Here is a 24312-nt window from a genome sequence, read left to right on the forward strand (position 1 = left end):
GGGACCCAAGAAGAGACTAGTTTGAAAAAAAAACAAAGAAACCAATTGGAAATTAGATGGTGACTGTAAGAGTTAAAAAAAAATCTAATGAAGAAAGGCTTTGCAAGATTAAGAACTACCACACTTATGCTGAGAGAAATAGTTTGCCAGAAAAAATGGACCAGGTAAGAAACAAAAATGGTTTGGAATTATAGAATTTTCTAGATATTAAAGGACAATAAGGCAGTCTTTGTAAAACCAGATGACTAAAACTATATACAGAAGTACCAGGCTCTAAAAATGGAGAGTGAAAGTGGCAACTGATGACTTTTGTGAGAAAGAAAAGGAAAGATGTGGTAGGAGTTCGGTGTGGAGCAAGCATAAGTGTGAGGAGGGATATTTTGCCTCCTAACAGGAACAGAGGCATTAGGCAGAAAAGCTGTTTAATGATTTGCCAGAAAATGGGTCTTCTCCATGTCTCACTGAAGATGGGGGCAATATACCTAGCCAGAAATATCAGGAGAAGGCAGTGCATCTCTTCGAGATAGAGTTTCATAATTTGGAAAAGTGTGCTCTCAGAAGTCACCATTACCACAGTTCCTCAAAGATCCCACAACAAAGTACTCCAGTCAACCACGAAGGACCTGACCAAAGGAAGAGGACTGGGTGATCTCTTCTAGAACTCAGCTCTTGCTGGCCAGGGTGATTTCCTGATATCCAACCAGCACCTTTCAGAAGTTTGCCAGCTTAGAGTAAAGTCAAAGTTAAGTCCACATACACAGGAACACCTGCAGCTAGAACAAATAATAGGGAATACTGGCTTCAATCAAACCTGAAACAACGACCAAAGAGAGTCAAGGAGCTTCAGTCGAGCACAAGGTCATGGAGATGACACCCCACCCTTGGCAGAAGGATGGCGAGTAACGATGCCCAGCACAGCACCTGGAGATATCCCTTTGAAACTGTTTCCACTTTCACACACAAAGATTGAGGTAAATCTTATGAAATTTTCAAGAATCAAATTACATGAAATTCATGTTACTCAATACCCAAGAAGCCATGTGAAACGAGTTTGCACATAAGGCCCTTGTGCCTTATGTCATTTTACAGGACTCTTACGCCTCCCTGACAGCAGCTCCACAGAATAGTTTCAATGCTCGACTTATGCACACACCCCATCTAAATTAGAGATGAGTGTGCACAACTACTTGCTGGAACCCATGAAAATCTGAAATTATATTTCAAACATTTGGGCTTTAACAAAGAACATTTTTTTCCAAGCATATTTTCCCTTGGTTTTTAGACCCATGTGTATTTTAAGGGGGAAAAAAATCCATCTGTTTCTGATTTATTTATGCTTAACTCATCAGGATATCACTGCAGAAGAGTTATCGGGTGTCCACGTCACTTTCCTCCCTCCTTAAACTTCTATTACTTCTCTTCTTAAAAGCAAGCAGGTGTACCTTGTCACAATTAAACAGATAGGAATTGTAAAACACTATCACTATTATTCAAACCTCAAGATCCATGTGTTTTAAAAGAAAGCATTAGAGTCTCCCCCTTTTCCTAATTTCCAGTTCTGTTACTTTGTTGGTAGGGGTGATTTTTTTTTTTTTTTTTATCTTAAGAAGGAAAGAGATGAGGAAACATAAAACAGCCAACAATTTTAGTAGGCCGGTTCTCAACTAAACTCAATTATCTTCATCTTTTATTAGAAGAGGTGCTTGAGTAATGATCAAACAATGAACCTGAAATCAACAAATAAAACAATTCCCCCAGCCCACAAAGGGTTAATATTACCAAAGTGTCTAAGTTTGTTTAAAAATAAGAATTCTCTTTTTTTTTCCCCACCCACATAAAATAACTGATACACAATAAAAGATCTGGACTCCAGGTCAACCCATCAAAATCTAATGAACTATAATGGATCTAAGTCGAGCACTGACTACATTCAAGAGGCAGGGTAGAGTAGTACAGAGAACACGTGCTATGAAGTCACAAAGGTCTGAGTTCCAATTTAGCTCAACCTTTTATTGCTTGCTAATTAGCATCTAGGTCACTTTCATCGTTACTAACGCGGGTATAAAGCCACTCCTGGGAGGGCGAATGTGAGTATTAAACGTAAGGCCCACCCAGAGCCTGGCTCACAGCAAGGTGCTTGTTTGGTTACCCTTCATCACTATCTAAACATCATTTTAGGGAAAATGGTTTCCGAGGCTTGAATCAGGTTGTCTAAGCTGAGTAGTCCAAGCCCCTCCTTAGCAGCAGCCATGTGTGACACACAAATAATGACAGACAGGCTGGCAATGGTTACAGCTGTGGAGACGGAAGTCAGCACATCCCAAGGCTAGAAGACGGCCAGAGGAACAAGGAGCTCTCCTACCACCTTTTCCTGCATGGCCAGCAGGTGTAAACCAGGACCATGGGAAAACCATCAATACAGCCCAACCAAACGCACTGCCCTCAGACCAAAAGTCACATGGAAAACATCAAAAAATAATTATAAAACTCACTGCCAGTACCACTGGCAGCTCCTCACCCTTCGAGAGAGTACTTTAAAGTTTATTTGTAGAAGGGGACTAAAGCTGGCCAATTTCTAGCAAAAGCCCATCCATGCAGGCAGTGGTTGGGTTGGGAGCTATTTGGCAGTCAGCAGGGGTGGTACCTGCCTGGAAGTCCTTTGCCTCTGGTGTTCCTGTTTGGTGGAAAACTTTACCATGAAAGCTGGCAAAGAGCAGGTAGGAAAGGGGAGAAACCTCAATATAATTTAGCAGGTATTTATGACCTGAGTGGTACTCCTGCCCACATTCACAGACTGTTGGGGCTGAAAAAGGCCTCGGAGATCAAGCCCTCTATGGTTCAACCCCTCTCTCTTTACAGATGGGAAGCAAAGACTCACAGAGGTTATGGGGTTTGTCTGAGGTCACACTGCCAGTTATGAGGTTGAGCCAGGACCCAGCTTATGTTCTTAACCTCACAGGCTCTGAATGAGAGAAGACTTGGCCATTAACATGTCCCCAGTCATCTGTGGACTTCTACTTATGTTAGGAGTGCCTTCTGTATTCTTCTGTTAGGTCTATGGTGCCAATGGGTATTGAATATACCCCCCAAAAGTTAAAGATAAAAGAATTATAATTAAAAAGCGAGCCACGGTGATTTTCAAAAATGCGTAAGACAATGAGCGTTTCAACTATTTTGTTGCAAAGGGGAGAGATAAGTCTGTAAAAATGACACAAAGTGCAAGAGTCTCCGATGTAAATTCATTTGACGTGGAAATAGTTTTTTATTTAGCAAAAAGCAAGGAAATGATGCTTAGAAAAACCACACCCACACTCCTATTTGTAAAACTGAGCATAAAGACATCGTTTTTATGTTGTTTTTCTAAACAGGTAAACCTGAAACGCAAAGCCCTGAGGTGGTGCATGCCTGGCGTGTCGAGGATCAGCCTGAATGCGGCTGGAGCACAGGAAGGAAGGGGGAGACTGGTGTGAGAGAAGATCAGACAGGTGGCCAGATTTAGAGGGCATGATAGCCCATTTTAAAGCTTTAGCAGTCGCTCTCAGGGAGATGGGAGGGCACTGGAAGGTATTAAGTAGACGAGCACCTGCCCTGGCCTAATAGGCTCACTGGGTGCCGCACCGAGAAGAGGCTAAGGCAGGTGACAGCAGAAGCTGAGACCTGGTGGATTGCACTCTCCCAGTAATCCAGGCAAACAGTACATCATCTGAACCAAGATGGCGACATCAAAGATGTAAGAAATGACTTTCTTCTGCATAATAGGAGGAGCTCAGGGCAGTGCTAAGGGGTGTGCAGTGCGGCCAAAACAGCAGTCAAGAACAACCGCAATGTGTTTAACCTGAGAAAATGACAGAATTGTGTTAGCTTCCAATACGATGGGGATGTCTATGGGAGAAGAAGCATGTTTTGCTTTATTATGTTTTTTGTTTGTTTTTTTAATGTTTTTTTATTATGTTAGTCACCATACAGTACACCCCCGGTTTCCGATGTAAAGTTCGATGATTCATTAGTTGCATATAACACCCAGTGCACCATGCAATACGTGCCCTCCTTACTACCCATTTTATTTATTTTTTTTTGTGGGGGGGGGAGCAGAAGCTCCGTTTTACATGTTATGTTTGAGATGCCTATTAAGTATCCACGTAGGAACGTTAAGTAGGTGGTGAATAGAGGAGGATGAAGTTTAGGACAGTTCTAGGCCACAGGTACAAATCTGGATATCAGAAACCAACTAGTAATTAAACCCATGATACTAAGATTACCAAGAAATGAATGTGGGGGAAAAACAAAAAGAGTCCAAGAACTGACCCTTGAGAAGCAGGGAGACAGAAGAGAAGCAAACCAGGAGAAAGAAGAAAAGGAGAATGCATTGTTCTGGAGGACAAGTGATACAAGTCTTCGCGGGAAGAGGGAAGGATCACTGGTATTAAGTGTTAAGGTGGTAAGTCAAGTAAAATGAGGACTAAGAAATATCCACTGGATTTGGAATGAAAGCTATTGATGCCTTTATAAAAAACAGTTTCAGAGAAGTGATGGCATGAAACCTTGACCACAATGTAGTCAAGAGGTATTACAGCAAATAGAGACAGCTCTTTCCCGGTTTTAACGTACGAGAAAGTGGAGAAAAGGAATGGTAAATGGAGGTGCAAGTAGCGTCGAGAGAAAGCTGTAAATATGGCAGAAGTAACAGGATGTTTGTGGGCTGGTGGGAAAAGTCTAGCATATAAGTTGAAAAAAAAAGGAGCAAAAGAAATAGAATGCAGACAAGAGGAAAATTAGAGCAATATCTTTGAATAGGCAACGGGGGTGAGGTCTGGGACACCAAGTGGAAAGACTGGCCTTTGTTAGAATGGATGGTTCACCCATTATAACTGAAGAGAAGGCAGAGCATGTGGGGAAACGGGGATGTTTTCTTCCGACGCCTTTTATTTTCCCAATTAAAGCAGCTATGCGTGGAGATAAGATATTGTGAGAGGTCGGATCAGAGAAAAGGACAAAATGTTCATCTGAGGGAGTGGGACAAGGGGAATACAGCGGAACTGTTAATAGCAAGCCTTTGACGCCATCTAACCAACAAATGCACAATAACCCTTCTCTGGACACCACACCTAGATTTTCATTAGTTAATGGTGATAGCAGCAATGCCTTATCCTCAGTCCCAAACAGCATGTAAGACCCACTATTAATGGCACAGATGGTCAAGACCAAAGCCATTCCTACCGCAGGGAAAGCAAGTTTCACTGTAAATAATATCTTAAAGACAAAAGAATAAAGAAGAAGATGATATGAACACAGAAATTAATTGAGGCAAACAGTTCATCAAAAATAATACAGAAGCAAATATCCTTGAGGTTAAGTGCTTTAGATGAAGACTCAACAACTGGCCACAAGATTACACAGAAACCATCCATGCGTGCGGGAGCCTGACAATGGCTCCCAAAGATACGTCATGCCCAGTGAGTGGGAAAAGGGTGTTTGCAGACGTGTGGCTAAGTTAAAGAGTTTGAGAGGAGAAGACCATGATGCCATCACAAGAGAGGCAGAGAGCGAGTGTGACATGTGCACAGGAGATGATACAAAGCCGGAGGCAGGCGCTACAGCAACAAGCCGCAAGCCGAGGAATACCACAGAAGGCCGGCAACCAGCAGAAGCTAGAAGAGGCAAGGAACAGACTGTCCCCCGGTGTCTCTGCAGAGAACATGGCCTGCTGACACCCTGATTTAGGGTTCCTTGTGTCCAAAACTGTGAGATAATAAATTTCTTTTTTCTTTTTTTTTTTAAGCAACTTAGTTTGTGGTCATTTATTATAACAGCCAAAAAAACACGGACGCTTTAATCTACGGAGTGTCTATAAGGCTCGATGCCAGGTGGGGCACTGTGGGAAGATCCAAGATGCATAGGACTTAGTTCTTTTCTTGAAGTTTTTAACAATCTAGTTTGATCTGAAAAACAAAAAAAAAGTCAATCAAATCTAGAAAATAAGAAGACAGGCCACTTGAAGAAATGTGTCTTGAAATGTGGGAAGAAGATCCTATGTCAGGTCACAATACAAGAGGAATTATCCAGATTATGGGTTCCTGAATAAATTCCAAAAAGCTTGCGCTTTAGATTTGTTTCCAAAAAATACAACATGGAGAGTAGTCTGTTATAATAACCTGATTACTTAGATCACTGTATTCAAAATGCAAACATTTTCTGGAATGGCCTGCAGAAAAGGGAACCCATCAAACAAAGAACAGACTTACAAAATGAAATAAGTTAGTGTCATCTGTCCCCAAGTCTCCGCTTCGGAAATCACCCAAGAAACTAATGACTGTACACAGGAGGCACCATTAAAATTCAGAGTGAGACCTCTTTCACACCTTCAAGCAAAATCAAGCTTACCCCTAAGAAAAACCTTCTAACCCAAACAAAAGCAACCAGGACACAAAAAACTTGAGAGGTATACACTGTAACTGGCAAGTCACTCAATGTCAAATGCAATCATTTTCTACTTGCCCCTCGAAGCCAGCTTCAAAGAACCACATGCCCAATATTCGGGTTTATCTGTTCCACACGCTGGCCCTTCTTTGCAGAACTGACGGAAAGGTGGCCGACCGCCCTGGACGTGCCAGCCCGGCTCCCGGCAGATGCTGCTTTTGCCTCATTAACAGTGGCAGCTAAGGACATAATCAAGTCCAGCTGCAGGCAGAGAGACGTGCTTGAGCTCATGGTTGGCTGACAGGCTCCCGAATTCCCACTCAATAAGCGTTTCTCTGAGCAGTCTTCTACGCGCGGGATGACCTAGGACAAAATCCAGCAGGGAATGGCCAGTTCCCAGACACAGGGACACTTCGCACTCTTCACAGGCGGATTCGAACGCAGTGTAACTCCAGTACTCCCGCCGGTGCAGGGATGCCACAGAGCCCCTTCCGCCCAGCTTCTATATGCTGTCTTGCTCTAAATGAGACCACCTGGGGTGATATCCAGGAGATGATTATCCGCCTACTTGTTGCATCTCAGAACCACGGTGACGTTTCACCAAGCTGCGAATCCTGGGGCTGGGGAGGTCCCTGTCCCGCTCTGGTCCGGCTGGAACTTCAGCATAAACCTCTTTACTAATCCTACTGAGGCACCAGGAAAGACGCCAGGGTGATCTCACCAGCCTGCTTGAGGTGGTAATGTTCACAACTGCCCCCACTCTCTGATAATGCCAATCAAAGACTTTCCAGCTTCATCAGAAGCGTAGAAAGCAGGACAACAGGGGCCCCTGGGTGGCTCAGATGGTTGAGCGACCAACTCTTAATTTCAACTCAGGTCATGATCTTGGGGTCGTGGGATCAAGCCCCGCATCGGGCTCTCGCTGGGCATGGAGCCTGCTTGGGGTTCTCTCTCCCTCTCCCTCTCCCTGTGCTCTCTCATGCATGAGCATACTCTCTCATACTCGCTCGAAGGAAGGAAGGAAGGAAGGAAGGAAGGAAGGAAGAAGAGAGAAAGTGAAAAAGAGAAAGAAAAAAGAAAATAAATACAAGCAGGACAATACTGATCTGAACCTGCCCCAGATGCAAAAGGAAAAACAAAAGAACTGAACAAAGCAAGAGGTGGAAAATGTTTACACTTGTTACAAAACATTCAATTTGCCAAATAACTTGTTTGAAATCTTAGAATTTAAAATGTAAACATTCTTCTACTTGGAGGTTAGAGTTGGCCTCCAAATGCTGCTTTTCCTCCCAACTTTTCTAAAGGAAGAGCTAGGTTATGCAGTGAGACGGGGGACAGAAGGGAAGGAAAAGAGCACGCCTCAGCAACTCGGCAATACAACCGAACAGAAGGCATAGGGCGGCCCACCTAACCGACCAAGCTCGGAATCCATTCATTCTTTTTATTTCTTTCTGCCAAGGACAGGAGTTGGGAGAGGCTCAGCAACTATGCACAAAAGAAATGCCCAGGCTCGTATTTCTGCTCCCACTGCACGGCCTGGGGAAGAATTGTAAACCCAAAGGATGGCCAGGTAAGCTTTGGCCCGGATTAAAGTACAGTATCACGATTTCATAGATCAATTACAATCGCCTTGTAGTCTTAGGAACCAGACATGCAATAGGCCTTTTTTTTTCTTTAAACAAACAGACACTATTTGATTAACAGCCCCCATGGAATGGAGAACTCGTTTTTATTTGTAGTTCATCAAAAGAATAGGACTTATCAGGTGATGGAGGAACTGAAAACAGTCCACTGGTCAAAAGGCTCCCTTTTATTGAGGACAGTGCTGCCAGCAGCCAGCTAGAACCCCACCTGGGCGGACATTCAGCCGACAAGATGCTAACCTGCGCTATCAGGGGCGCAGCTGTGCAAGAGCCTGGGAAGGCTGGTTGCCGTACGGCAATGAAGTTCGTTCTGTCGAATGTCTATAGTGCCTTTTTAACCCATAGCCAATTTCCCCCTTCCCCACCCCCTGATCCATCATATCTCACCCTATAATTTTGAAAATGCTGGAGCAAAAAACTCTCCTAAAATAAAACTCACATACTCCTATTTTTAGTGATTCCCATTCTCTGGGTCTTGGACTCCAAGGCTCCTAAGTTACTGATAATTTGTAAATCCACATACAGCTAGACGTCAACTACACCCTTGTCCATAGATGTGTGACTTTCCAAGGGCCTTGTGGCAAAGGCCAGCTCGTGTTACCTCCCGAGTTCACAGTGTCCCCCCAGCCTCCCTGGCCAGGGAGTGTAGCCATGTGACTGACTGGATTCTTTGACGGGATCATAGGGATTGGGACCCTACCGGAGATTTGAGTCTCGTCAGGAACGCAAAAAATGGACATGGGCAGAAGGGATACATTCCACTCCTCAGATTACCCCAAGAAAACCTCCCATGCAGTTCTCAACGTTCTCTTCCCCCTCGGTCACCCAGGCACAGGCGCCAGGGTGACCTTGGAAGTCATGCGTTAAAGACAGCACAGCCTGCATCAGACCAGTCCCTGAAGGACTGTGGGCAGCAGAACCCCCAGCCCCTTCCAGCCCTGCCAATTGGACTTTATGTGAACAACAACAGCGACAAAGCCCTATTTTGTCAGAATACCGGGATTTCAGGATTTTACTATTACAGCAGCTAATGTTTCTTTAATACACATACGTAGGTGCTGCTGGGATTCATAATGGTATACGTTCATTTTATTTCTCATTTTGGTTAGGACACTTAACAGGAGTGTATACGTTCATTTAAAAAGCAATACCCAGTTCAGAGGTGTTTCTTCCTCGCTGTATATTTGCTCAAAAAACACTTCGTTAACTGATTTCAGCAATTCCAGGTGCTGAGCTAGCTGTGACATACGGAGAGGGAATAAGGCAGCCTGTGGCCTCACGCTTACGGTATACTGGGATGGCACACATGTCCTAAACTACAAAGAAGTGCATCTTTACAAATTACAAGTGCTTGAAGCAAACGGGGCCTTGTGAGAGAGCCACAGAAGAAACCTAAGACACTGGGGCAGGGGGAGTGGAGGGACAGCTTCTTTTGGGCAAGGGACATTTAAGCTGGAAAACAGATGGAGGAGTGTAAACTAATTAATTAAAAATAAAGAAAGAGGGGCACCTGGGTGGTTCAGTCAGTTCAGCATCTGCCTTCGGCTCAGGTCATGATCTCGGGTCCTGGGATCCAGCCCTGCATCGGGCTCCTTGCTCAGCAGGAAGTCTGCTTCTCTCTCTCTCTCTCTCTCTCTCTGCCCCTCCCCACTGCTCATTCTCTCTCTCAAATAAATAAATAAAATCTTAAATAAAGCATACATTTTCAATGGGGGTGATAATACCCCTGGAGTGGGTGAACAATTGGGTTCTGGGAATGGGGGAGAAGAGGATACCGCCCAACAGTAATGGTTTGAAGATAATACAATGAGTCCCTTCAAAGGGCCACAGTGCATGTAAACAGATCATTTATTTAGGGCATTAAAATTTCATGGGGGGTAGTGGGGGATTAAGAGGAACTATCATAAAATGTCTAAAAAGGGAGGTGATAATAAAAAACAGTCTCAGAAACATGGGTCTAAAGCCAACAGGAATCCACTGAAGGTGTTAAGCAAGAGAATGCCACGACCTGATGTTCATTTCTAAAAGCTTCCATCAGAGTTATTAATATTTTTGTGCTAAAAAGTTTGTATTAGAAAAGTTTAGAAACCTGGGGCGCCTGGGTGGCTCAGTCATTAAGCGTCTCCCTTCAGCTCAGGTCATGATCCCAGGGTTCCGGGATCGAGCCCCGCATCGGGCTCCCTGCTCCACTGGGAGCCTGCTTCTCCCTCTCCCACTCCCCCTGCTTGTGTTCCCTCTCTTGCTGGCTGTCTCTCTGTCAAATAAAAAAATGAATGAATGAATGAATGAATGAATGAATGAATGAATGAATGAATGAAAGAAAGAAAAGAAAGAAAAGAAAGAAAAGAAAGAAAGAAATTTAGAAACCTTTATTCATTTTAGAAGTTACGGTTAATGGGTATTAACCCACTGAGATCATGTAATCCCAGCTCTTCATAGTAGAGATTCAAAAGGAAAATGAAACTCAGAAAGGCTCTGTACCTAATGTGTTGAAAATCATGCAATGAGCAAGTAGCAAGCAAAGTCTGAATCCTGTTCTGCTTTTTCTTTCAGCACTGTCCCCAAAATTCTACACTGCCCCCCACACATCCACGCTGTCCATGTAATTAATTTGCATGACTACATTTTACATATTGATTTATAGTTGATCACTCTTCACACGATATTTGAGTCAGATGTACAAGAAGGAAGAAAATGTAATTTTTTGCCATGTTCCTAGATTTTTAGAGGAAAAATAATGTCCTCGCCTCAGGCTGTCACCCATCTTGAAGACTGGCAAGACCGGCAAGTGACTAAACACAAGAATCCACTAGCTCCGTCGATTCAGTCGAACATGCAGGGGGTAGTCGCAGGTTTGCTCGGCATTTGCTGTAGCCACTGGCAGAAGATTCTCAAAGTGAGCATTTAGTCTAAATTTAAATAAGCATTCCCTGGGTCTGAATAGTAAACTAGAGGTCTAAAGAAGAAGATGTTGCTTCTCTTTCATAGAGAAAAAGAAGCTCACACGAAACAAAAAGGAACACCAATGTTCACAGTGGCACCATTCACAGGGGCCAACTGTGGAAGCAAGCCAAGTGTCCACTGATAGATGAACGGATGAACCAAATGTGTTATCTTCATAAAATGGCATATTATTCAGCCTTAAAAAGGACATTCTGGGGGCGCCTGGGTGGCACAGCGGTTGGGCGTCTGCCTTTGGCTCAGGGCGTGATCCCGGCATTCTGGGATCGAGCCCCACATTAGGCTCCTCCGCTATGAGCCTGCTTCTCCCTCTCCCACTCCCCCTGCTTGTGTTCCCTCTCTCACTGGCTGTCTCTATCTCTGTCGAATAAATAAATAAAATCTTCAAAAAAAAAAAAAAGGACATTCTGACACCTGCTACAGTGTGGATGAGTCTTGAGGACATCACGCTAAGCAAAATAGCCAATCACAGAAAGAGAGATACCGTTACGATCCCACCTGTAGAAGGTACCTCCATAGTCCAACTCACAGAGACGGAAAGTAGAATGGTCAGGGACGACGGGGGTGTGGGGAACAGGGGGTTCATATATAATGGGTATAGAGTTTGTTTTGCAAGATGAAGAGTTCTGGAGATGGGTTGCATAACAACGTGAATGCATTTAACGCTACTGAACCCTACACTTAAACATGGTTATGATACATTGGTTACATACATTTTATACTTATGATTTTTTAAAAACTTTAATGAGTAAGTCAAAGATAATTTTAAGTGTTTTTGCAGTAATTTCAGAGAACCTCTGTTCACATATATACACACAGTCAGAAAACAGACATCTAGGCATCTTGGAAGTCCCAAAGTCTGAGTTCAAGACCACATTACCTTTTCAACCCTCTTGAATTTGATTTGGCTGATACAACAGGAACAGCAGTGACATGTGTCACTCTGAGCAGAAGCATTTAACGGGCAGTGGAAAGCAGAGCAACACTCTCGTTCCCCTGCCCTGGCTGCTACAGAGTCCCGCGGGGTCAGGTGGAGTACAGACATGGTGCACGCGGTGAGCCAACCCCTCCCGACAGTCCCCGTTGAATAGGCGGCCTGTGGCGAGATACACCCTTCTTGTGTGAAGTCACTACGCTCTGGGGGTGATTTGTTACCACGGCATAATCTAGCCCATCCGGACTAATACAGAGTTTTCTAAGGAGCAAGAGAATATGAGAATTTGAATTTCAGATCATTATCAACAAATGTTCTTTAATAGTAATTTAAAAAACCCTTTATTTCTCTATAACTGATTTCTGAAAGAAAATACATAATTCGCACTCCTCCTAAAACATACTAGATGTTTGACAATGACTACTAGCAGTAAGGAAAACTCTCCTTTTCCACACATCGTACTGCATCATAGACTCTGCATGACTCAGTGGAGAGCGTGTGTATATTTTGTTTGGCTGGCTTGTGACAGAGATGGGGAGAACATCCTAAATAACAGGCACATGAAACGTTTCCTTCCTCTCCTCCAAGAACGTAGCAACAGTTGCTACATCACACTCGGGCAGAGAAGGTGTTCAGCGGCACGTACTTTCCCTTTCATCAAGTGTCAAGTTCCTGGATGCTGTGGACGATTTTCTAAATAAGTATCTGTTAATCCTCCAGGGGCATGATGACTCGAGGAGAAAATACACAGAAGCCAGTCTCCAGCAGGTTATGTGAGGGGGTAAGGACGGAGGGTTTCCCTCCACCCCTCCACTCCCCATCATTCCTCGCTGCAGGCAGAGTGACTGAGACCCGAAGCTATTCCCAAACATCTGAAAACCATTTATAAAAAACTGAGGTTACTACAAATAAAGACACTTTAAGCTGGTGGTTCATATCTTTGGTTCATGATGTAACTAGACACTAAAATAATAGTGTATGCTCTGGTGGGAAAAATCACCGAACAGCGTTAGGAGACGCGTGGTCCACTCCCACCTCTCCCACTAACAAACCAGGATATGTTGCTCGACTTCCTAGGACCTTATTTCTCTCATCCGTAAATAAGAGAGATCAAATCGGTGTTTCCCAAAATATGGTCTTTGGTCCAACTCTATGTGAAGCCTCTGTGGGTATGCGCATGAGGGGGAAGGGGTCCCTCACCAATGCAGCCTCCTAGGACCTGTCCTTTTCCCATTGAATGAGCAGCTCAGAATGAGTCCCAGGAATCTGCATTTAAAGCTTCCTAGCTTTTAGCTGCGCGGCTCTAGTCTTTGGTGACCTTTAGATGTGAGCAATACAGCCAAACTGACGGATGCACGACGAAGTTTGTGACCCATACATAATACTGAAGAATCCAGAAGTCGACTTCTGGCTATATAATCCCATAGTCAGGAGCAGAGCTGAAAACAAGTATGTAGCTCCAGCACCACCCATTCCATCCCCCCAAAATGCATGAGGCTCTAGAGTTCATCCCAGTATAAAATCAAATATTAAAACGGATATGGTATTACTAACTCCTGAACACGATTTCCCCATTTGTTTCACCTCATCGCCGTACTCTACCCCAAGGGAGTCCGAGCCCGATCACAGCTTAGAGAACACATGTTAATACCACAGGTGATATTTTAAGGCCAGATCTTTCACAGCATGTTAACTCCATGTTTTCTCATAAAACTGTCTCCAGACATCAAAATTTGCAAAACAATAAAATATTTCTGTGCTGTATCTGTAAGCCAGCAGGTGTGACTATGTATATTTCAGCAGAGAAGGGACAGTAAATAGTTGTTGAAAGATTAAAAACTAACACATAAACATGGGAATGGAGAGGGTACCTATGATCATGTTTGGCAACTGGCAGGCAGTCAGCGAGCACTCATGTCCTTCCCTGAAGAAGTCCAGCTCCTAGTTCCTCACACGCTCAGCAAATCCTGAACTAGCGCCTACATCTCTAGACCTCAGGTCCACTCTCTTTTTTGTAACACTAACCAAAGTTTTACGTACACTGGGAAAATGTATGAGTCTCTAAAATGTGTGTACAATAACCAGAATGAGCTCTAATGGGTTTTGGAGATGGGTCGGGACAGGAAAATAGAAATAATGAGAGAGGAAAAACAGTGCTAACTTTCAGTTAAACGTGGCAGATTGAACATCGCGTTTTCTCTCTTCCCTCCCAAATGACCGCTAAAATAACAATAAACAAATAAAGATGACAAGAGAACTGGAAAGGAGACAACAGCCAACAAAAGATGCCAATAAATTTTTGGAATATGGAAAATGGGTGGAAGAATTGTTACTGGCTCAATAGAATTGTGCTCGCAAAGGGATACAGTGATGAGAGGCAAGACCATTTAGCCTGTAAAACCCCAGAAAGTCTTCAGACTTGGAGGCATCTGGTGCTGCAAAGGTGGGGGGTGAAGCTCTGGCTACAACTACGAATACCAGTTGAAACCTTACCTAAAGACAACTCTGTTCAAAATAAAACTGAGAAAATCTTTAGAAAGTGTAAAAAAAAAAAAAAAAAAAAAGGACACCTGGGTGGCTCCATAGGTTAAGTGTCTGCCTTCAGCTCAGGGCCTGATCCCGGTGTCCCGGGATCGAGCCCCATGTTGGGCTTCCTGCTCAGTCAGAGCCTGCTTCTCTCTCTGACTCTAACCTGGCTCGTGTGCCCACTCACTCTCTCTCTCTCAAATAAATAAAATCTTAAAAAAAAAGGTATAAAAAAAGATAACAATAAAGACAAGAGAGAAGATTTAATTTAAACGATAGATGGTTGACCCAGAAGATTTAATAATTAACAGGAGCTCCACGAAAAGCAAACACATAAGGTGCCAGCAAAGAAATTATCAAAGAAATATGAAAATAAAAATTCCCCAAAGGGAAGGGCATTGATCTATTCAAAGTCCGTGGAAAACCTGGCATGCTGAATTTAAATAGCCCACACCGAAGCAAAACATTGTGAAATTTTGGCTTGGTAACTGGCAAACTATGGTCCACGGTCCAAATCTGGCCCACTGTCTATTTTGGTAAATAGTTTATTGGAACACAAACAGGCTCATTCATTTATATATTGTCTATTGCTGCTTTCACACTAAGGTGGCAGAGACGAGTAGTTGTGACGGAGACAGTGTACCTACAAAGCCTGAAGTAGTTTCCTAAGAGACATGAGAACATATCCACACAACAACGTACACTAGTACGCTCCTAGCAGCATTACTCATCAGAGCCAGAAGGTAGAAACAACCCAAATGTCTAGCCACAGACAAAGGGATAAACAAAATACGGTATTTCTATACAATAGAATATTTTTCGGCTATCAAGGAATGATTTACTGATCTATGCTACCCCATGGATGAGCGGTGAAAACATGCTAAGTGAAAGAAGCCAATCCCAAAAGCTCATACATTACATGATTTCATTCACATGAAAATCTGGAGTAACAAAATCTACAGAGAAATAAAACAGACTATTGGTTGCCTGGGGCAGAAGGAGGTGGGTGGAAAGTAGGGGTAGGGGTGTGATAGTTAAAGGGTACAAAGTTTCTTTAGAGTTGACAAGAATTTCTAAAATTGACTCAGGCGATACTTGTACGTCTGCCGATATAATTTAAAAATCCACTGAACTGTGCACTTGAAATGGGCAAGTCCTGTGATATGTGAATTATATCTCAACAAAGCTGTTTTTTAAAAAAGGAAATGTACGGGGCGCCTGGGTGGCACAGCGGTTAAGCATCTGCCTTCGGCTCAGGGCGTGATCCCGGTGTTATGGGATCGAGCCCCACATCAGGCTCCTCCACTATGAGCCTGCTTCTTCCTCTCCCACTCCCCCTGCTTGTGTTTCCTCTCTTGCTGGCTGTCTCTATCTCTGTCAAATAAATAAATAAAATCTTTAAAAAAAAAAAAAAAAGGAAATGTACCAGAAAAAATAGAAAAATAAGATACTACTTGGCCCACTGTACCCATCCCAATATATTAATGCTGACCATTAATACTGATCATTTCAGTTTATTAATACTGACAATACTCACTGTCATATTAATAAAATGTAATATGTGATAAAGGATCATGAAAGAATGATGAAAGTAGAATATAGAAGAGAATTAAGAAATCATACCATAATGAGATTCTAATGGAATATGAAAAATCATATTACAAGTATGAGAACTATGAAGATGACTATCACATGAAAAATCTCAACGAATTAAAAATAGTTAGCTAATATTAATATAGCCAAAATCAAAGTGGATTTTAGAGTACAGTCTATTTCTAGGGACAGAGAGGTCATTTATTAATGAAAAAGGGGTCAATTCAGCAAAAAGACACAATAATTCTAAATAGTCATGCGCCCAATTATAGAGCTTCAAAATAAATAAAAGAAAAACTGATAGAACCACAAAAAGAAATAGACAAATCCACAATAGCAGATGGAGACTGTAACATCCCTCTCTAAATAACTGATATACTACATATATAAAAATCGGTAAGGATACAGAACACACTCCCAACCAACTTGATCTAATGGACATTTATGGAACAGTCCACCCAACCACATCTAGACTGATTAGGGAAACTTAGAAAACACAAATCTGTGGAAAGATTAATTCTTTATGAATACACACAGAACACTGACCAAGACAGACCATATTCTGGGCCATAAAACAACTGTCAATAAATCTAAAATGATCCAAGTTATATCAAGTGTGTTCTCTGACCACATTGAAATGAGAAATCGTTAACAATGATATCTGGAAAGTCTCCAAATATTTAGAAACTAAAGAACTCTTTTCAAAATACCTATAAGTCAAAGAAGAAATCAAAGAGAAATTAGAAAATCTTTTGAACTAAAGAAAAATGAAATCACACTTACAGTATGCCAATAAAACACCACTGAGGAAAAATTTAGATCACTAAACACCTATATTTGAAAACATAAAAAGTCTCCTATCAATGGCCCTAGAATCCACCTAACAAAACTAGAAAAAACAGGACCAAAACAATATACAAAATAGAAAAAAGAATATAATAAAGATGAGAGAAGAAAGGAGTAAAATAGAAAACAACAGAGAAAATCTGTGAAACCAAAGCTGGTTCTCTAAGAACATCTATAAAATTAATAAGCCACTAAGCAGATTGACCAGGAAAAAAGAAAGAATAAATAAATAACCATTATCAGGAACAACAGAGGATATAACTCCATGTTCTAATAATATTTTAAAAATAGTAAGGGAGCATTATGAACTGCTTTATGCCAATCAATTCAACAACTTCGATGAAATAGACAAATTTATGAAAAACTACCAAAGCTAACTCAAGATAAAACAGATTACCTGGAGAGCCCTCTATCTATTTGAGAATTTTAATTTGTAGTTAATCTTTACAGTAAGCCAACTCCAAGTCCAGATGGCTTCACTGTTGAATTCTAGGAAACTTTTAATGAAGAAATTAGACACAAACTCTTCCAGAAAATTGAAGAAGGAATAGTTCCCAATTTATTCTATGAGGCCAGTATTACACTGATACTCAAATGAAGACATCATAAGAAAACTACAGACCAGTATCTTTCATGGACATAGATGCAAAAATTTGAATCAAAATTTAGTAAACTGAATCTAACATTTATTTTTTCTTTTTAGAGAAAGAGATTGAATGGGGCAGGAAGGGGGAGAGGGAGAGAGAGAATCTTAAGCAGGTTCCACTGTTCAGCATGGAGCCCAACTTGGGGCTCAACATCACCACCCTGAGATCATGGCCTGAACCAAAACCACAAGTCAGATGCTTAACTGACTGGGCCACCCAGGCGTCCGTTTATTTTGGTAATTTTTTTCTTAGATAAGGGGAGAGAGAGGTACAAGGGAGAGGGAGAGAGAGAATCCCACGCAGACTTCTGCTGACTGTGGGGCTGGACATGGGGCTCTATCTCATGACCCTGAGATCACGACCTGAGCTGAAATCAAGAGTTGGACACTTAACCAACTGAGCCACCCGGGTGCCCCTAACAATATTTTTAAAAAGGATAATATATTAATCACCAAACCAAGTTTTCCTAGGAATGCAAGGTGGTTAACATCTGAAAAAGTCACTGTAATTCACCATATTAACAAATGACAAAGGAAAATTCATGTGCTAATTAGATGCAGAAAAATCATCTGACAAAAATCCAACATTCGTTTCTAATAAAAACTCTCAGCAAATAGAAGAATAAAAAGAACTTCCTCCAACCCAATAAAGGGCATCTACAAAAAACTTACACCTAACATAACTAATGGTAAAACAGCAAATTATTTTTCCTAAAAGCAGGAAAGGGCAATCAGTGTTCTAATCAGTGTTATTAAACAAGAAATTTAAAATATCCAGATTGGTGAGGAAGAATGGTCTTTATTTTCATGACATGATCACATGCGCAGAAAATCTGATGGGATATAACAAAAAGCTATTCTGACTAATAAGCAGGTTTAGTAATGTTGCAGACTATGCAAAAATCAATTGTTTTTATATACTAACAAGGAATAATCAGACACATTTTTTTTTAAAAAAAGTGCCATTTGAAAGAGTACCAAAAATGTGAAATACTTAGTATAATTTGACCAAAAAATGTAAGATCTATACACAGAAAACTACCAGGTATTGCTTAGAGAAATTAAAGCCTGAAATAGAGAGGGATCATAAAATTTAATATTGTTAAGAAGCTCATGTATGGACAACTGATTTTCCAGAGAACTGCAAAAGCAATTCAGTGGAGAAAGGCAAGTCTTTGAAAAAATCATGCTAGAGGGGTGCCCAGGTGGCTCGGTCAGTTTAGCAGCTGACTCTTGATGTCCACTCAGGTCATGATCTCAGGGTGGTGAAATGGAGCCTCGTCTTGGTTCTGCATTCAGCAGGAGTCTGCTTAAGATTCTCTCCTTCTACCCACCCCCCCCCATGCACACTCACTCTCAATCTCTCTCTCTCTCTCTAAAATAAATAAGTAAAAAAAAAATGCTAGAACAATTGAATATCCATAGGCAAAAACAAAAACAAAAACAAAAACTCAGGTCCTCATTTTGTACCACATACAAAAATTAACTCAAAATGTAACGCAGACCTAATGTAAAACATAAAACCACAGAACTTCTGGGGGAAAACCTCTGTGATCTTGGGTTAGGCAAATACTTCTTTAAAACAAGAGGAAACATACAATCTACCAAGAAACAAGCACTAACTTCAGCTTCACCAAATTAAAACTTCTGCCCATCAAAAAACACTGTCACGAAAATGAAGACAAGCCATAGACTGGGAGAAAATATCTGCAAATAATACACTGAGAAAGGACTGATAGCCACAGTATAAAAACAAGGCTCAAAATTCAGTAAGAAAACAGCACAGTAAGAAACAGGCAAAATGTTTGAACAGAAATTTTGCCAGAGAAAGTATATGGATTTTAAATAAACCCATGAGAAAATGTTCAACATTATTTATCATTAGGGAACTGCAAATTCAAACCCAAGCTCCCACTATACCTACTTGTATGGCTAAAATACAAGACTGACCTCGCCAGGTGTTGGCAAGGAAGCAGAGGAACCGGAACTCGTGCATAGAGCTGGTAAGAATGGAAAATGGTACAACCTTCTGCAAAACTGACATTTTCCTAAAATCTTAAACATACACCTACCAATGATTCAGCCTTTCCATTCCTAGGTATTTACCTAAGACAGATGAAACCACAGGTCAGTACAAAGACTTGCATGCAAATCTTCATAGCAACTTTGTGACAGCCAAAAATTGGAAACACATCGTCCAACCGTAGGTGAAGGTTGATGGGCAACAAACCATGGTATATACATGCAACGTACCACTACTCAGGAACACATTATTGATGAGTGCTACAGCATAGGCAATCTCCAAATAATTAGGCTGAGGGAAAAAAAGGCAGATCAAAAAAAGTGGGGGAGAGGGGTGCCTACTATATGATTACATTGGCATAAAATTCTAGAAAATGCAAACTAATCTGTATTAACACAAAGCACATCATGGTTTGCCTGTTGGGTGCGAGGAAGGGTAGCACGGAAGGACTGCAAAAGGTAATGAGGACACTTTGGGGTGATGGTGTCATGCGTACACGCATATGACAAAACTTAAAATTGCATACTTTAACTACGGGCAGTTTATTGTATGTCAGTGATAACTCAAAATAATACAAAACTAACAAAAAGGTTGCTTTGGGGCCATGAGAGCTGAGATGAGGAGAAAGAGTAGAACACAAATTTGCTGGTTTTTTTTTTTTTTTTAAGATTCATTTATTTGAGAGGGAAAAACAGAGATAGCAAGAGAGAGCACAAGCAGAGGGAAAGGGAGAAGCAGGCTCCCCAAGGAGCAGGAAGCCTGACTCGGGAGGCTCCATCCCAGGACCCTGAGATCATGACCTGAGCCGAAGGCAGAGGCTTAAGCAACTGAGCCACCCAGGCGCCCCACTGTGTTTTCTTATAAGCCTATTATTGTTCTGTGTTTTGTTTTTTTTTAACCATGCAGAATCATCATGGTAAAAATGCAAATAAAAATAAAACGAGCGAGAACTACAAGAGGATAACAAAAGAAACAAGAAAGACTTTTCTTTAAGGTCTAGAGTTGGAAATCAGAAGCTCATAAAGGCACAATTCTCTCCAGCCACCCCAGAACTGTTTACTTCATTACTGAATTCCTAACAAGGATTCAACTGAGAATACCACAGTAAATGAAAATACTCCATTTTAACGTTTGAATGCGCTATCGCAGATATGCCACCAGAAGGACATGAATTGCTACTAAGTGACATTTTTAAGCCATAGTAATTGATTTGTGCTGATCTAGCCATAACCCTCGCCAACAACCTTGTTTATTTTTACGGTGGCTTGCTACAGATGGGTTGTAGAAATCATTAAGTAGATGATTACCCCCACTGGTTTAAACCATTCATTACTTACTTCCTTACCTGGGAGCAATTTGAGCAATGGGATGAATTGGGGTTCAGCTGATGAAATGAAATTGATATCAGTAAAATAATCAGTTTCAGAAGAGCCCAGAGTGAGCTACCTTCCAATTACACAGGGAAGGAAAAGAATCTTGCAAGTTAGCAGAGTAATTCAGTCAGAACAGAAGCAAAGGAAAATAACCCCTGAGGAAAAAAAGGAGAACTACTGGTGTTTCAAATGATATTATCCGCATTAAGATTGTTCTTTGGACTTTGGCGAAATAGAGCTCAGGTGTAATTCAGTTTAAGGAGCCAGAAGCTCTTGAACACAGACCTTCTTTTTACTGGGGCTACGGTCTACACAAAGAGCTCTGATAACTCTGATAGGCATGCTTTCGTGTACTGAGGGCTTTGATTTAAAAACAGCTTAAATAATGTATACATTCCAAACAAAGGTCAAATCATTTGGCACTGACTCCGGTTTATAGAATGATTTCTTCTTGATATTAAATAACCTCCAGTTTCTGGTCTGCTTAATTCACTGATTAGCAATAATGCCCGTGCGGTTAAGCGAGGACGTGAAGCCATGTTGCAAGACGAGCTGCTTGTGCCCGTCACCTAGGTCAGCTCTCCGGCGGACTGCATTCCACCAGGACACGGAACCCAGCTACCACTTTCAACTCTTTTCTATGCCTTCTCTGACAAGTTTAGTCAGGCTTCTCACATGCGGAGAGCAGCCCTGCTGAATGCAACAAGAAAAACTCACTAGGAATTAATAAACCACTTCCCCCACACACAAAAGGCTCAGATCTGCTTTTATCATCTTTATCTAGAAGAAGGTTGGTTGAAAAGTGAAGCAAGGAAGAACAGGTATGCAATGCTAGGAAAAGTCAGTTTGTCCTGAACGTCGAGAGACACTGAATGAAGGATTCGAAGGAGAAAACAGCACACACGCAAATCCTACAGTGGGCTCAAATATTGTCAGGCCCGTTACCAAAATCTCAAGGATAAGGTAGAATTACTACCCCTGCGATGCCTTAGCAATAAGACAGAAGGCTTTCCGTCTTGGTTTGGCTCAGGTGGGAACCTGCCTGTTGTTGAGGCTGGTAGTACCTTGGAGAACATAGACCAACACCCTCATTTTGCAGATGACCAAATGGAAGCTTAAGGGCCTTGACCAGAATGACTGACAGACGTAGCCAGGACTGGATGCTAGACATTAAGACCCTCTCCTTAGCCTCTCTTAGGCCCTTTACCGGTCTCCTTTGAATTTCCTTTTGGGGTCACGATTCTGTCAGAACAGGTCACTGTAAGGCAGGTCATTTTTACACAACAGTTTCAACCCAGCTGCACAATGGAATCACCTGGGAGCCACATAAATTCTGACGCTGGGGCTTCGCCCCCTCCCCCCAAGGATTCTGATGTAACACAGCTGGGGTGTGGCCCTAGCACAGGGAGTTTCGGGAGTTCCCTTGGGCAATCCTAAGGTGCAGCCACCGCTGAGAAGCCTTGCCATGGAGCAAAGCATATTGGAAATGAAACTCGCTAATTAAGACGAGCTTTTGCAACAGTTTTGCATACTCCCATCCAAGCAGGTGTTCCTTGTTGAAAATTGCTGTCGCTTATTAGGGTGTTCCCTACTCCTCAGGTTCTAGCCGGCTCCAGGCCCTTCTTAATCATCCTTGTGGACTGAATCAGCCTCTAAAAGCTCACCACTGCCATCAAAATGACCATTAAAAGAGAGACCTGAAAACAAGTTTCAAAACGTTAAGTAAAAGCGAGGGAAGGAAATCCCCCGATTTGGACAAGTCTCCATAAGCAAAACAGAGGAAAGGGAGGCTATCTGGCGATAATTCCGGCCAAGAGTGTTTGGGCATTTTCCCAGAATTACCCAAGTAATCCCGTGAAAAGCTAATCTATGTAGGCTACATTACGTACAAACTGCCTAACTCGTGAGTTTTCACCAAATGTTACCTGACTCTGGAAAGTGTTAATGCCAAAGACACCCAAGCATCATGGGTTTGACTGGCCCTTGACCCTAAGCATCTCCCGCTGGGGTCGTGCAGTAATAAACCAGAACCAAGCAGCCCGTGAATTAAACACTCTTCCAGGGCCCTTCTGCTCTGCCTTGGGACCTAAGCCACCCACTCCGGAGAACGCCCAATTCCTACACCCTTCTAGCTCAAGGAAAAAACAAACAAACAAACAAAAACCTAGGAGCATTCGAGGGGGCGTGGTGAGGGCGAGTACAAGGGCGCGGTCCAGAACCTCCTTTTCTCCACCACAGAGGCTCTGGGAGCCCCCCTGTCCCGCGTCTGCACACCTTACAAAGCTCCGCCCCCGACACTCGGACGCAGGTGGCCCTAGGACGAGGATGTCAGAAGTTCACTGGGTCCCGGGAAGGACGGAAGTGAGGAGGAGTGTCCCGGAGGCCGAGCCTCCCCCGCGCCGCCCGAGCCTCCACCCGCAAGAATGGTCTACGCGAAGTACTGTCCGAAAGAGCTGCGGGGTCGCGGACTCCCTGGAAGAGCGCGGTATCCTGGCTCAGGCGCCGTCTCCTCCCCCCACCCGACTCTGTCCCGCTGGAGGCAGGACCGGACGCCGCACCGGCCCCAGGAGGCTGGGCTGAGGCTCAGCGCAAGATTTGACCCCGGCAGCCCGGAGCTCGCCACGAGGGGCCGCCTTAGCCCCAACCCGTGCCACCTGTCCTCGCTGGGGTGGCCGCGCAGCCCCAGGACAAGCCCCCTGCTACAGTTCTCTCCGCTCTAGCCGACTGGAAGAAAAGTCCTGGGGGTGGGGGGACGCTAGACGCGCAGACCGCCTCACCTGTCCGGCGACGTAGAGCAGGCACCAGGTGCCGCCGAGGATGCGAGCCAGGAGCCTCGAGTGCCAGGGCGCAGCCAGCCGTGCCATGGTCCCCCAGCGGGGAGGGAGGGGAGTCCGGGCGAGACCCCTCCCTGGAAGCGGCAGCCGCCTCCCGCGCGGGCTGCAGGGCTCGGCGGCGGCCGCAGCAGCGAGCGGGCGGACTGGGCGTGCGCCTGCGGGGCAGGGCTGCGCTGGGCTCTGCCGCGCGTCCTCTGAGCCGCCCTGCGGCCGCCGAGCCCGGCTGCTTTGAATGGGAGCGCGTGCGCTGGGGGTGGGGGCGTTATTTGTGAATGTGCTGCTTGTCTTGGCTCCGGATGGTTCGCGCTCCAACGCCCCCCCCCCAGCACCCCCTCTGGCTCCTGCTCCTCCCCTCCTGTGTCAGCCCAGCAAAGGCGGGGAGCGCAGACACCCAGCCGCCCGGGCAGCGACTGCGTGCGCCTTTCGGGAAACCCGAGCGGGGCTAAGCGCTGGCTTCTATTTATTTATTCTTTTTAAAGGGAGGGTCTCACACTGCACACCTTGGACGCGTTTGGA

The 24312-nt window shown here is 43.4% G+C and overlaps 1 protein-coding gene across 2 annotated transcripts in view; it reads right to left on the bottom strand.

Annotated features, from left to right (window-relative positions):
* ADAMTSL1 (ADAMTS like 1) overlaps positions 1-23967 on the bottom strand; it is an 874799-nt gene extending 850832 nt beyond the window's left edge. For both annotated transcript variants that reach the window (XM_087869620.1, XM_087869619.1), the window contains exon 1: positions 23740-23967. In XM_087869620.1, the coding sequence (XP_087725746.1) occupies positions 23740-23826 (87 nt within the window). In that variant the 5' untranslated portion in view covers positions 23827-23967. The remainder of the gene's footprint in view (positions 1-23739) is intronic.
* Between the last annotated feature and the right edge of the window lie 345 nt (positions 23968-24312).

Source organism: Ursus americanus, chromosome 18, assembly GCF_024610735.1.
Source record: "Ursus americanus isolate L20-20 chromosome 18, mUrsAme1.1.p, whole genome shotgun sequence".
NCBI lineage: Eukaryota > Metazoa > Chordata > Mammalia > Carnivora > Ursidae > Ursus > Ursus americanus.